Genomic DNA, 14,770 nt, shown 5'->3' on the forward strand with positions numbered 1-14,770 from the left:
TTTCAGCTCTAGGTTATCTGCCCCTGAAGATACATTTGGCCAGTTTCAGGGGAGTATGTATGGGCAAAGCCAAACATGAGAAACTATCTCTTAGACTCTTCATCCCACTGTGACTCTAATCGAATAAACATACCTCAGGGGGAGATGGAGTCTAGTGTGCCTTTGGCTTAACCTTCACTCTCTCTCTTCCTTTGCTAAATCTCTCCGTGCAACGCAAGTCGGCTAGACTGATGTGCTAATGAATTAAGGGAAATACTTTATCATATCTCAATATGAAATGTGCAAAATGGAAATCATCGGTCAAAGCCGGTGAATGAATTTTATGTCGTGAAGCTTATGCCTCCTCCTCCCTTTCATGAGGTTGCTCTGCATGTTGGCCACGGAAGCTAGCGCTATCTTTCACATGTACAGTGGGGCTCGCAGCGCATCTGTCACGTCACGTAAGAGTCAAGCGTGTCTGACCGCGAGTGGTGACATCACCGGCCGGTAATTGGGGCATGTTTTCTCACTTTCTCGTTCGGAGAGTGTCATCCCCTGTAAACGATCCCACCCTAATTGGTCTTAGCCCTCCTGACTTATGAAGGGTTCACAGACGGGGTCAGATTAGGGTCGTAGCTCTCGTTACAGAAATCATAACCCCAGTGCATGAGCTCTTATTAAACAGTCTGCCAGGAGCCGCTGACATGTTATGTGATTCTAACACAACTGATGTTTGTGAAACCGAGTGTAAGAATCTAATGTCTTCAAGCTTCAATGGTGAGAAAAAGAAACCAGGTTTTCATAAATACTCTATAAGTGTAGAAGCTGCATGAGTTGACAGTTTATTAAAGAGCAGATCCATGCAGACGTCGTAGTTTACCAAGGAAATATCTCCTGGAGAGCTTTTGAGGATATTTGCAGGCAATACAGGCACTTTGAGCTTGATCTTTGTGTTCAAATCATGATATGGCGAACTTAAAGGGATAGTTCACTTTGAAATGAATTTTTTGGTATGTTTTAGCTTACCTCAAGGGCATCCAAGATGTAGGTGTCTTTGTTCCCGCAGCAGTTTCAATGTTGATATTTTTAGGTCAAACCGTTCTTGTCTGTCGTTCATATAATGGAGGTCTATGGTCACCACCTCAAAGAGCATGCACAGAGAAGTCCAAATTAAACATGATTTAATGACCTGTATATGTAAGTACACATTGATGGCCTAAGACATGAAATGAGCGGTTTGTGTGAGAAAACGAACAGTATTTATTTCGTTTTTACCTCTTGTAACCACAGCCACGTCCAAGTGATCTGAGGGCGCAGGCGCTTTGTGGCTGTGGTTACAAGAGGTAAAAACGATATAAATACTGTTCGTTTTCTCACACAAACCGCTCCCTTCGTGTCTTAGGCCATCAATGTGTACTTACAGTACATTTACGAGTCATTAAATCATGTTTAATTTGGACTTCTCTGTGCATGCTCTTTGTGGTGGTGACCATAGACCTCCATTATATGATTGATAGACACGAACGGTTTGACCTAAAAATATCAAAATTGAAAATACTGCAGAAAGAAAGACACCTACATTTTGGATGCCCTTGAGGTAAGCTAAAACATACCAAAAATTTATTTCAAAAGTTCGGGGTCAGTACATGTTTTTGAAAGAAGTCTATTCTGTTCAGCAAATTATGTACTTATTTGATCAAAAATACAGTCAAAAACTGTAATACTGTGTAAACAGTTTTAAAAATTGTAATTTATTCCTGTAATGGCAAAGCTGAATTTTTCAGTGTCACATGATCATTCATAAATAATTTAAATTTGATGATTTGCTTGATGATGAAAACATTTCTTATTATTATCAATATTAAAAACAGTAGTGCTGAATAATATATTTTTACAAATATTTTTATATATTTTTTCTCTTTGATAACAGTTTAAAAGAACAGCATTTATTTGAAATAGAAATCTTTTGTAACATTGTAAATGTCTTAACTGTCAATTCTGAATGCACCCTTGTTGAATAATGATATACAATGAAAGTCAATGGGGCCCAAAGCATGCAGGTTTGAAGCCACATGAGGGTGAGTAAATGATGTCAGAATTATCATTTTTAGGGTGAACTGTCCCTTTAAGTATGTGTGTCACAATCTTTACTGTTGCCTTAGTGTGATATTTTGCCGATCCTAAAAACATGACAACATCTATTTGAATGGCCATACTTTCTACATCTCCATTGCATCCCCCTAACTCAATTTTGGTTGGGGATATCACACTTTCTGACTGTTTTTTCCTGAGATCTTGCCCAGACTCAAAGGTCAGTCAGACTCACCAATTAAGGATGGGACTAAAGGACTGCGACTGACATTTCACTCCAATTCCCTGTCATGTACTGCAGTGCCCCATTTTGGCGGCAAATCAATGTGAGGCCTGCTGAAAAAAAAAAAAAAGAAAGAAATATGGCATACTGAGTGAACATAAACAATTGTAAAAGTCCTAATAGAATTAAATGAATGGAGCAGCTTTACAAAGTGAAAGTGTGTGAATGTTTCTGGCCTCAGCTTAGAGTAACAAAAGGTTTAGAAACAAAAAAAAAAAACAAACAAAATGAACTTTTTCTGTGGTTCTCTCACCATAATACTATCACCACAGCCATTTCAAACCACTAGCTGCTATGACACCAACTGATCCATTAGCTCTGCGACTATTCCTGGCTGATCCATTAGCTTTGCTTCCAAGCCCTAGAAAATTAGGAATTACTATATTCACAAAACAACAAACACTTAAAACACAAAGGGATGTAATCCATTAGGGTTGTTTTCAAATTCAGCTTTCATGTGTATATCCGAGAATCAGGAGAGTTTAGACTCAGAGTGCTAAACAGAGACTATTTGGGTCTGATCAAATCGCTGGTAAAAGCATCAGGAAGCATCCACAGAAACCGTTCAGATTCAATTAGCTAATGGAGGAGCACTGTATTTCCTAAAGCCCTTTTTTCCTTGGCAATGCATTTCACAGTGAGGACTTCAACATCATTATAATGGTTTAGCCATTATGTCTCCATCAATAGACTTCTCACAACTTCTCAGCATTATATTTGGTTAAGGCAGTTCATAGTTCCATAATATTAACGGCACAGCAAGACATGCCCGGGGACAAGGCAACCTCAAAAATAGCTGTGCAGCTATGCATCTTATTTGTGAATGTGTGGCTATTGTCTTGCATGCCTAATATGAAATTGTTGCTCCACCATTTTTTTTTTTTTTTAATCAAAGGAGAATAGAAGGATGTGCACTATCGATATAAGAATATGGCCTCTTCAAAATGCCACAGGCCCATCATGTCTCTTAGCAAATCCTTAGAGGTGTGGACTTCCCTGGAGAGGAATAAAATGAATTCATCACACTCTCCATTATTCATTGTTTTTTTGGAGTAAAACATTCTTTGCTTCAGTCCAGGTTCACATTCTTTTGACTGTTACTGCTTTGACTAGATTCATAGAAATAATAGATTAATAGAAATAATAGATTATGCGCTGTAATTCACACTGCAATGTGTACAGCATTCATTAACGTGCAACAAATGTACTTTAGATATTGGGCCTAATTAAAGGAGAACTCCAGTCAATTTTAACGTTGAGCTAATTTTTTTGTACATTTGGAGTGCTGTCAGTACAGACAAAAACGACAAAAGTCGGTGTTGCCTACACCGTGATATCGTATTTTTAAAATTCGCACCCTGTTGACTTCAATGGGGCAGCCTCTTAACTTCCTTTATTTGTCATTACGAGTGCACAGCCATGTAAGTGGTGTTATTAAGAGTGACCACGGTCAATCTGACTGCAGTAGATGTGAAAGATATGACTAAAAATGATGTTAATTCAGCCAGCTCACATACCTCTATTTGCTTCCTGTTTTCGGTCGAAGCCCACAGTAGTCAATTGTCGAGTTCACGCGCGCGATCATTAGTGAATATCATCTCAAACCCAACACTGTGTGGTGTTCTGAGAATATCAGCTCAAATGGATAGTTCATCCGAACTATCTATGTTCAACTATGTTGAACACACGGAGGAGGTTTGAGATGATATTCACTAATGATCGCGCGTGTGAGATCGACAATCGACTACTGTGGGCTTTGACCGAAAACAGGAAGCAAATAGAGGTATGTGATCTGGCTGAATTAATATAATTTTTATTAATATATTTCACATCTACTACAGTCAGATTGATCGTGGTCACTCTTAATAACACCACTCACATGGTGTAATGACAAATCAAGGATGTTAAGGCTAAGAGCAGGTTTAGATCTATCTATCTCTGTCTGTCTGTCTTATCTATCTATAAATTACAGGAACTGTCTGTCCGTCTGTGTCATGAGTAAGTGCAGTGCCGAGTTTGACGTTGTTTGGATTATAAATGCAAAAGAAATCAGTAAATATAAAAAATAAACATTCTGACATTAGAGGGGGTTGTGGTTTAAAAATTGTGGTTTAAAAATAAACATTCTGTGAGCTAAACATTAAGTCAGCTACACTGTTTACTTCTAATGCATAAAGCAGTTCACCTTTGGCTAAGCCACGCCCTAGAATGTAGATTGACCAATCACAGCGCAGCCAAGAACGAGCTCCCACAGAGGTCGGACACTTTTTCACAGCGCTCTATTGACTTTCAACACAGATACACGTTTCCCAGAGTGGTTGTCGATTATAGAATTGAATAGAGACCTACCCATTTGCATGAACAGTGTTGCTCCCTGATATTGTTAGTCCCAGCCTCCGTCTCGATTAGTAGGAAGTGGTTCATTTTTTGACTGTGACCGGTAACGTTATGCTTTTGCCTCTATTTTGGATGCCTTTTTGTTTCTTGCGTTTATGTCTTGAATTTAGCCTTCAAACGCATATTGCAGCCCCTTTTGCCTACTTCTATCGGACACTTTATTTGCTGCTTTATAAAAGTTTGATAACATTTCAGCAGGAAGCTGTTACAGCATAAGCCATGCAGAGCACAGATGAAGTTTGACGGATGTAGCAACAGTAACTAAGGGGGGTGGGGCTTAGCCAAAGGTGAATTATGCATTTAATACAATGTAATTATAGTTTTTTTTCAATGTAATTCTATGTTTCTTACAATGTAACTATACATAGTCTAAACTGTATGGAACTATGAAAACTGCATAGAACTATGAAAAAAGTAGCAATTTATTTTTGAAAAGTAGCGTTTCTTTTTGAAAAAGTATCGATTCACTTTCGAAAAAGTATCGATTCTTTATTTGAAAAATTATCGATTCACTTGAAAAAGTAGCAATTCATTTTTGAAAAAGTATTGAATCACTTTCAAAAAAGAATCGAGATTTTTTCAAAAATTTCTCAATACTTTTCAAAAAAGAATCAATACTTTTTCAGAAGTGAATCGCTACTTTTTTAAAAAATGGATAAATACTTTTTCAAAAATTAATAGCTACTTTTTCAAAAAAAGAATCGCTACTTTTTTAAAAATGAATCAATACTTTTTCAAAAGTGAATCAATACTTTAAAAAAAAGAATCGATACTTTTTCGAAATTGATTCAATACTTTTGCAAAAATGAATTGCTACTTTTTCAAGTGAAGCAATAATTTTAAAAATAAAGAATCGATACTTTTTCGAAAGTGAATCGATACTTTTTCGAAAGTGAATCGATACTTTTTTGCACGGGCATTGCACTAGTTCTATAAACAATCATATTCCCGACTTAACAATCTACAGAGTGTGTGCGCGTTTATCCGTGGGGTTTTGCCCTTGGGTCTGTCTGTCTGTCTGTCTATCTATCTATCTATCTATCTATCTATCTATCTATCTATCTATCTATCTATCTATCTATCTATCTATCTATCTATCGCTCAAAGAAAGATTTGCTCCATTCAACTGTAGTGGATCCATTAGAAATGTTGTTAAACACACTATTATTTATTATTTATATTTATTATTTAAAAGGAAGAGATATGCATTCAAAATGCATAATGCAAAATGCAAAGTCAAAATGCAGAATAATTTGTAAATTTAGTTTAAAAAAAAATTCTGAAAAGAATCATAATGTGAATCAAAGCCTACATGTTCTGTCCATTTTGATATAGACTGCTTGTCCGCTTCCATTCCTCAGGACACACACACACACACATGCCCGTGCAGCTTTCAGAGAAGCCACTGTTGTACTGATGATGTGTATGGGGCCAAATCCAATGTCTGGGCTCTGCAGGGTGTCCGAGGCTTCCTATCGTCCTCTTGCAAAAACAGAAATTTTCCATTGAGTTAAGCAAGAATATCACACTCTCTATCTCACTTCAAAGTGTTTGCTTGAAAGACTAGGATTCATGTTCTGGTTCCAGTGCTCAGAGGGAAACTGTAAAGAGGGTTCACTGTAAAGTGAACAAAGCATTAAAAGAAATCACTTCATGAAATCTATCATTACTATCATTACAAAAAAAATGTATGCCATCATTTTTTCTGAGAAACACAGAGGATTTCTGAAGAATATGCTCTTTTTGAATATAACATTTTATAGTGAATAGCTTTTTTTAGGAACAGACAATATGTTATAGCCTATTATTACTGAAAATATTTCCTCCTTTAGGCTACAACTCTAAAATCTAATTCTCTATCCTCTATTTAAACATATACTTTGCATTTGGTTACTATAGAATGGCAATTTTTACTTTGAATGTGAATGTGATATTTTAGAGCCTCAGGGAAGGTAAAGTTTTTTTCAGCTAACTTTCTTTATGTTCCTCAAACAAAGGAGACTTCAGAGTCCGAGAGTCAGAGACCCCAGAGACTACTTTTATGTGGTTTGAATTTGCTGTGTGGAGATTCTTAAAAATGTATTTGGGTCTGCAACAACACGAGACGAATAAATAATGGCAAAAAATATATATATAGGTTTTGGGAGAACTTTTATTAAGAATTCAAATGTAAAATAACACTGCAAATAATCTTCACTGCATAAATTAAATAAAAAATTAATCAGTTACAAAAGGTATTCGGACATGAGTGATTTTCTTGTCTTTTTTTGTTTGATTTACATTAAAGGGGTGATGAACTGAGAAATCAAATTTTCCTTGAGCTTTTGACATCTAAGAGGTCATCATATTATAAGAATATCCTGTAAGTTTCAGAACTGAAAACGTCCTTGTTAGTCCAATAAAAGCTTTTATTGACACCAGCCTCTGAAAACGACTCGTTTTTAAAAGTGGGGGAACTATGACGTCGAAGGGGTTAAAACACCACCCCCGCAGAAGAAGATCAACACCTACTTTAACACAGCCGGTTTAGCCCCGCCCACCGATTCGTGCATTACACGCATAGCTAAGTAGCCTAACATATGCCTACCTCATGATGACAAACTAGATCGAGCTACCGAGCAATACAGAATATTGTGCAGTGCCTGGTTGTGGAAGACAGTCACTGCATGAGCTTCCTCTGGATTCCAATAGGACTGCATGGCTATATAATTTAAACCTTGTTTGTATAGTGTGTAACCACACGTTTATAAATATATATATTTTTAAAGATATTGTATTAAAAACTGCATATATATTCTTGTTCTGTAAGTTAGCCATCTCCTCACATTTGCCACAGAAGCACCTGTATGACGAGTAAACATGATGCCACAGGTCCCCGTCCCTCGCATAAATGTAATTTCGCTTGTACGTAGCGAACTTTATCACAGTATGTGTATGTAGTTTCAAAAAATTGCGCCAGCATTAGTGTTTGTGTGTGTGTGTGTTGTTCCACATCCATAATTGCAAATGGGACGCGATTACAACAACTCAACTCAGTACATAAATGTATCAAATAACCATACCGAGATGTACTGGTTAACACAGTCTCATCCCAAATCGTCATATAACTGACGTTTTGGGACGTATTTTGACCATACGTCAATATCCACCTTTTTAGGGCCCCCTTAAACGTCGGTAGATGGCGATCCCGGGCCGTCATACAACTGACGCTTTACCTTTAACGTCAGTTAGGTGACGGGTTAGGTTTAGGGTTAAGTTTAGGTATGGGGTAGAGTTAGGATCCCATAACCTCATCTACCGACGTTTAAGGGGGCCCTAAAAAGGCGAATATTGACGTATGGTCAAAAGACGTCCCAAAACGTCAGTTATATGACGATTTGGGATGAGACCGGGTTGTACTGGTCCATTCTCATTTGTGTTTATTCTGCCGGAGTCTCTTCGTACTATTTATATATTCCGATTCAAATGTACGCTGAATGACATTCGAAATCAATCCGGTTGAATGTGTTTTTGACTACCTCTGGAAGTGGTCACATGTGGACAAGCCGGAAACATTTAGACCCGTTTACACCTGTATTTAGAGTCATCAACTTTGATTGGGGTGATGCAAATGCTTCTACGTGTAAACAGGGCCCTAGTACAGTACATCATCTGTTGGTTTCTGTATGTGCATTCCCATAGTTTTTAATCCGTATTAGTGTCACAGTCCTCCAATTTGAAGTGATCTGCATTTTAAGAGAAAAACAGTGATCTTACAGAATTTAGACTAAACAACATTTGCATTAGTAATTTTACTTCTATTCAACTTATTCTGGCATTACAAACAGGTAAAGGTTTTGTCATTTTTTCATCAAGTACGAAAGGTATGGAAGCTTGTTTCAGCCGCAGAATGAAAAATAAAAAAGGTAATTGTGACTTTTTATCTCACAATTCAGACTTTATTTCTCAGAATTGTGAGATATGAAATCGCAATTGCGTGTTTTAAGTCAGAATTGCGAGATATAAAGCCAAAATTGATTGATATAAAGTCGCAATTGCGTGTTATAAAGTCAGAATTGTCAGATATAAACTATTCTAAGAGGAAAAAAAGTTTTTTTCCCTTAGAATTGGCCTGATAACTCGAAATTGCGAGATGTAAACTCCCAATTGTGAGAAAAATTTGTGATTGTGATAAAGAAGTGCAGACAGCTCAAAACATTTACTCGCAACATTTACTTGTCTCATTTTCAGGAGAAACACAATGGCACTCCGACTTCAGATTTCATTTGTGTGAGCCGAGGTGGAGAGGAAAACAACACGAACAACTGATTACTTTAACTGTGCCTTGCTTTACTTTCCGCCAAAGTCAAGTGGAGATTAGCATCGGTTTGATCAGTATTCTCCTTGACCTTAACATTTGGAGATTTTGTGGATTTGTTAGTCTTATATGGAATTTCCAAATTAACAAGAAACAGAAGGCAGTTCACATTAAAAAAATAAGTAAATAAATAAATAAAAAAAATCTTTTTTTATAGTCTAGCTTGCTACACATTTAGAAAAAAAAGTTCTATATGGTTTCCCATCATGTGATCATTTTATTAATTCAGTTTTTATTTCAATGGGATTTTGTGAATGAAACAGCTCATAACCAACATACTTTATCACTTTAAAATTGAGTCAAGAACCCTATTGAACATACAACAAGAGTGTTTGTTCAGAGACTGTATTTTCTATTGACAACCATATTTTATAATCTCTAATTGTCATGTTCAACAGACAGGATCAGAACAAATGATTGTTTTGTAATATGTTGAAACTATATTACACTATATAAAACTATACAATCAAATAAAAAACTAAATTATTTTATTTTTAATTTACTGGAGTCGGATTAGTTATTAAAGCATAGTGCTAGTCATTAACCATTGATTCCCAGGGAACACTCATAATTGATAAATGTAAACTTAAATGTTCATACATTTGCTTTGGCATCTGCTAAATGAATGTCAGTGGCGTAGGCTTAGTTTTAACATTGATGAAAACTGTTAAACTACTGAATATGAATGCACAATATTTTCGTCTACACAGCTCATCAGTTGTTCTTGTTTGAAATATTAGTTTACAGTAACTAATTACTATACGCATTTGTCCAGAGCATTTGAATTACAATTGTTCACTGGATGTTGGTGATTGTATCTAATAATCAAGGATTATTAACATTTCTGGTACATCTCTTGTTTATTATGTAGTGTAAACAAATATTTTTTTTGTCTTTACATGCAATTTGAACTAAAACATTATCTACATCTTGAGGCTCTTAAATGTAAACTGTAGAAAACATATTTGTTTGGCTCTCGTGGTTTGGTCTTTGGTCATACTTTGTGTGAACTATTACCTCAAATTTGCGTTTTTTTTTTTTTAGTTCACATTTTTCGATTTATTGTGACACGTTACACATCTTGTGTTTAATGAATAAGTAAAATAAGACAGTGTTGCTTTACATGTGGAATGAATAATTTTTTTTATTTATTTTTTTTATTAATGCAGTGACAGTCATGCAGTGACAGTCTTCGGTTCAGTGACAGTCTTCAATGCAATGACAGTCTCCAATGCAGTGAGTCTTCGGTTCAGTGACAGTCTTCAATGCAGTGAAAGTCTCTAATGCAGTGACAGTCTTCGGTTCAGTGACAGTCTTCAATGCAATGACAATTTCCAGTTCAGTGACAGTCTCCAATGCAGTGACAGTCTCTAATGCAGTGACAGTCTTCGGTTCAGTGACAGTCTTCAATGCAATGACAATTTCCAGTTCAGTGACAGTCTCCAATGCAGTGACAGTCTTCAATGCAGTGACAGTCTTCAATGCAGTGACAGTCTCTAATGCAGTGACAGTCTTCGGTTCAGTGACAGTCTCTAATGCAGAGACAGTCTTCGGTTCAGTGACAATCTCTAATGCAGTGACAGTGTATGATGCAGTAACAGTCACCAATGCAGTTACATTGAACAATGCAGTAGCAGTCTGAGAGGCAGTGGAAGTGGAACAGTGTGGTTCTGAGTAGGGCTGTGGAATATGAACAAAATAATCACATTGCGATTTTTTTTTTATGAATATTGCAATTGCGATTTTATTTGCGATTTTGGCAATTGTTTTTGCTTTTTCAAACATGCTACATTCTAAATGTATTCAGTGCACAAGAAGTGCATAACAAAACATTTCACAATGAAATAACATTAGTATTAACAGTTTGATAAACAAAACTGTAATATTTAAAACAGACAACAAAACAAATTAATGTTAACTAACCTAAATTCCAGTCATAAAAATAAAGTTAAATAAATAAAATATCTTTCAGTGCACATATTTCACAATGAAAAAACATACTGTGTACAGTAGTATTAACTGCTTAAAGGGTTAGTTCACCCAAAAATGAAAATTCTGTCAGTATTTACTCACCCTCATGTTGTTCCAAACCTCTGTGTTTACTTGTTCTGCTGAACACAAAGGAAGATATTTGGACGAATGGTTTAATCAAACAGATCTCATTCCCCATTGACTATCATAGTATGTATTTTTATAGTCTATACCATAGTATGTATTTACTATGGTAGTCAATGGGGAAAGAGATGTGTTTGATTAAAACATTCTTCCAAATATCTTCGTTTGTGTATAGCAGAACAAATAAACACATAGAGGTTTGGAACAACATGAGGGTGAGTAAATACTGACAGAATTTTCATTTGTTGGGTGAACTAACCCTTTAACAAACAAAATTGTCATAGATCGTGTCAGACAACAGACAATTAAGATTAACTAACCTAAACTTCTGTCATAACAATAAATAAGAACTAACAGGCAATGGCTTCTTCAAGTTGCAGAGCTGCTGGCATGGCTGATGTCGTTTTAAAGAAGCTTCCCAAGGACTTCCTTGCTTTTTTGCCTGGTGGAGGTAGATCGGTCAGGATTCTCTCTGCTTGTGCTACTCCCAGGTTCAGATGTATCCTTTGACATACAGAGCAGAAATAATATTACAGGTAAATAATAAAAAGTCATAGAAAGAGTGTTTATCTTAAGAGATGACAGTTTTATCCAGTTTACATAAATTAACTCACCTTGTGGGAACTCGTATCCATAACAGAGATGATCCGGGCCTTAATGTTTGGAAGTTTATCCTCATCAGTGTAGTTGGTTTTGAATCTTGGATCCAAAAATGTTGCTATGTCCAGAAGCTCTTGGGTAGTTTCATCCTCATAATGTTTGTTGATGTAGTTAAGAATTTTTGATTTTATAGTCTTTGTCAGGACAGTATCTTCATCCTTCACTGCAAGTATCTTGGTGTTCAACAGATGAAGAATTGGTTTCACGTAGGATACACCGATGTAGTTTTCACTGGAAAGGGCATCCGTGAACTCCTGAAGTGGACCCAGTGCCTTACTCACAGATTCTAGAACATCTGTGTCTTGCCATTGTGGTACTAGGTGTCTTGTTTTACGGTCAGCTGAAAGGACCTGAGACAATGCCTTCTGTTGCTCCAAAACCCTGTCTATCATTTGTTGCATTGAGCCCCATCTTGTCGGGCATGATGTAATGAGGGCATGTTGGGGAAGCTGAAGTTCTTCCTGGGCTTCGGCTAACATCATCTTTTTTTTTCCAACTGTGGGAAAAATGTCCCACAATCTTTTTGCATAAGCCGTTGGCTCTGGAAATGCGTTCATCCTTGATGGCATTTTCTAAAAAGAAATAATTGCAAAACATGATGAAAATGTGTAATATTGTAAGTATTGCATGCATTTAAATATAACTATTGGGTAATACTTTACAATAAGGTGCTATTTGTCAACAATTAGTTAAAGGTGCAATGTGTATTATTTCTGAGGATCTATTGACAGAAGTGCAATATAAGATCCATAACTATGTTTTCAGTGGTGTATAAAGACCTTACTTAATGAACCGTTATGTTTTTATTACCTTAGAATGAGTCATTTATATCTACATAAGCGCGGGCCACCCCTTAAATGAAGGTCGACATATTGTGACGTCATGTTTGTACCGTAGCTGACAGCGAACACACAGAACTACAGAGTTTGCTATGTGGGGAGATATGTGCTGCTGGTTACGTCGGCCACCGTAGCTTCTCTTTAGATTTTGTGATGGGAGCGATAGGCCGTAAGTGGCTTTCTTTTTGCAATTCGCGAATCTCATAGACGCCGCTAAAAATCACACACTGCACCTTTAACGCAATAGCTAAAATGAACTAACAATGAACAATATTAATACAGCATTTATTAATGTCAATTCATGTTAATTTTAGGATTTACTTATACATTATTAAAATCAAACGTTGTCACTGTTAGTTAATGCACCATGAACTAACATGAATAACTAGTGAAGTTGTATTTCATGTATTAGTATGCTAAAATGAACATGAACTAACCTTAATAAATGCTGTACTAGTTGTTACATACCATTGACACGAACTAATACCATTAACAATAATTAATAAATGCTGAAAAACTAAATTGTTCATTGTTTGCTAATGTATTTAATTACAACTGTTAACAAATATCACCTTTTTGTAAAGTTTTCCCAACTACTGACAAGTAAAAAATACTAAAAGTACATAACATTATAATACATTTTTATATTAAACATCATTGCACACTTTGTTTCTTAATAAAAAATACGCCCTACAAAGTGTCCTAATATTCTTAATATGTAAAGTATAAATATATTATGTACAATAAACACTAATTTACCAATTGCCAAATGTAGCCTGTGCCCGAAGCACTGCAGTCGTGTCCAGTTGTTCAAAGTGACAGCCTTCACTATATTGGATCCATTGTCTGTGGTGATAGACACTTGTTGATCTTCACAAAGTCCCCATGATGCTAAAGCTTCTTTTAAACCTTGAGCGATATTTTCTCCAGTGTGATTTTCTGGAAAATATGCTGTTTGCAAGCATCGACTTTTTATTTCATAGTTTTCATTGATATCATGGACCGTTAAACTCATATACGGCTACATCGTTCTGCTGGACCACATATCTGTGGTCGTGGCGTAGAATTTCACCTTTTTAAGCTCGTATTCAACGCCCGCCTTACATTTCTCATAAATTTCGGGAATAGCAACCCGTGTGAAATGAGTGCGAGACGACAGCTGGTATCTTTTGTCCAGAGTTTGAATTAGTCTTCTGAAGCCGTCTTTACTGACGATGTACGCAGGCACCATGTCTTTGCATATATGATTTGTGATTGCGTCTGTGATTTCTTTGTGCCGTTTTGATCCTTTCTCATAAGGCGTGACGCTTGCAAATACTTGAACGATGGATACTTGTTCAGTTGGCTGGCTTTGAGGTGTGCTTTTGTCAGTTTCGCTGGACTTTGTCGACATGCATTGATCATGGAGCTTTTTATGGCGCTGTTTTAAGTGTTGAAACAGGTTTGTAGTATTGCCCCGTTTCGTCGCAATAATCGTTTCACAAGTCTTGCAAATTACCTTGCTCTGCGTCACATCCTCTCTCCTGAATCCAAAATACTCCCAAACGATTGATGTTGAATTTCTCTTTGGCACCAAATCATTTTTATTCTGACCAACATCCATATTTTACATTCTTTTCTCCCGCTCACCTATTCTGTTCTCCCGCTCAGTTCAGTTGTAATTTGAGCGGTGCACTGAGTGGGCTCTGATTGGTTAACATCTGATTGGTTAACATCATCAGAACGTAAATAGAAATTAATTAATAAAATCGCAGCCTCATGCGGTTTAGAAATCGCATGTGCTCAAATCGCGATTGTTTTGCAATTGCGATTAATTGCACAGCCCTAGTTCTGAGAGGCAGTATAGTTCTTGGAGGCAGTATGGTTCCCAGAGGCAGTGTGGTTCCGAGAGGCAGTGTCATTCCCAGAGGCAGTGTGGTTCCGAGAGGCAGTGTCGTTCCCAGAGGCAGTGTGGTTCCGAGAGGGAGGTCATTCCCAGAGGCAGTGTGGTTCCGAGAGGCAGTGTCGTTCCCAGAGGCAGTGTGGTTCCGAGAGGGAGGTCATTCCCAG

General features: G+C 36.8%; 1 protein-coding gene across 1 annotated transcript; it reads right to left on the bottom strand.

Annotated features, from left to right (window-relative positions):
- Window positions 1-11,470: 11,470 nt before the first annotated feature.
- LOC120473694 (E3 SUMO-protein ligase ZBED1-like) lies at window positions 11,471-14,417 on the bottom strand. The gene is made up of 3 exons (XM_039663676.2): window positions 13,481-14,417; window positions 11,837-12,454; window positions 11,471-11,726 (listed from the first exon to the last, which is right to left on the bottom strand). Exons 2-3 carry the CDS (start codon window positions 12,449-12,451, stop codon window positions 11,628-11,630), a joined length of 714 nt encoding a protein of 237 aa, XP_039519610.2. The 5' UTR covers window positions 12,452-12,454; window positions 13,481-14,417; the 3' UTR covers window positions 11,471-11,627.
- Window positions 14,418-14,770: the final 353 nt, after the last annotated feature.

Source organism: Pimephales promelas, chromosome 7 (genome assembly GCF_988280905.1).
Source record: "Pimephales promelas chromosome 7, fPimPro1.hap1.1, whole genome shotgun sequence".
NCBI classification, from domain to species: Eukaryota; Metazoa; Chordata; class Actinopteri; order Cypriniformes; family Leuciscidae; genus Pimephales; species Pimephales promelas.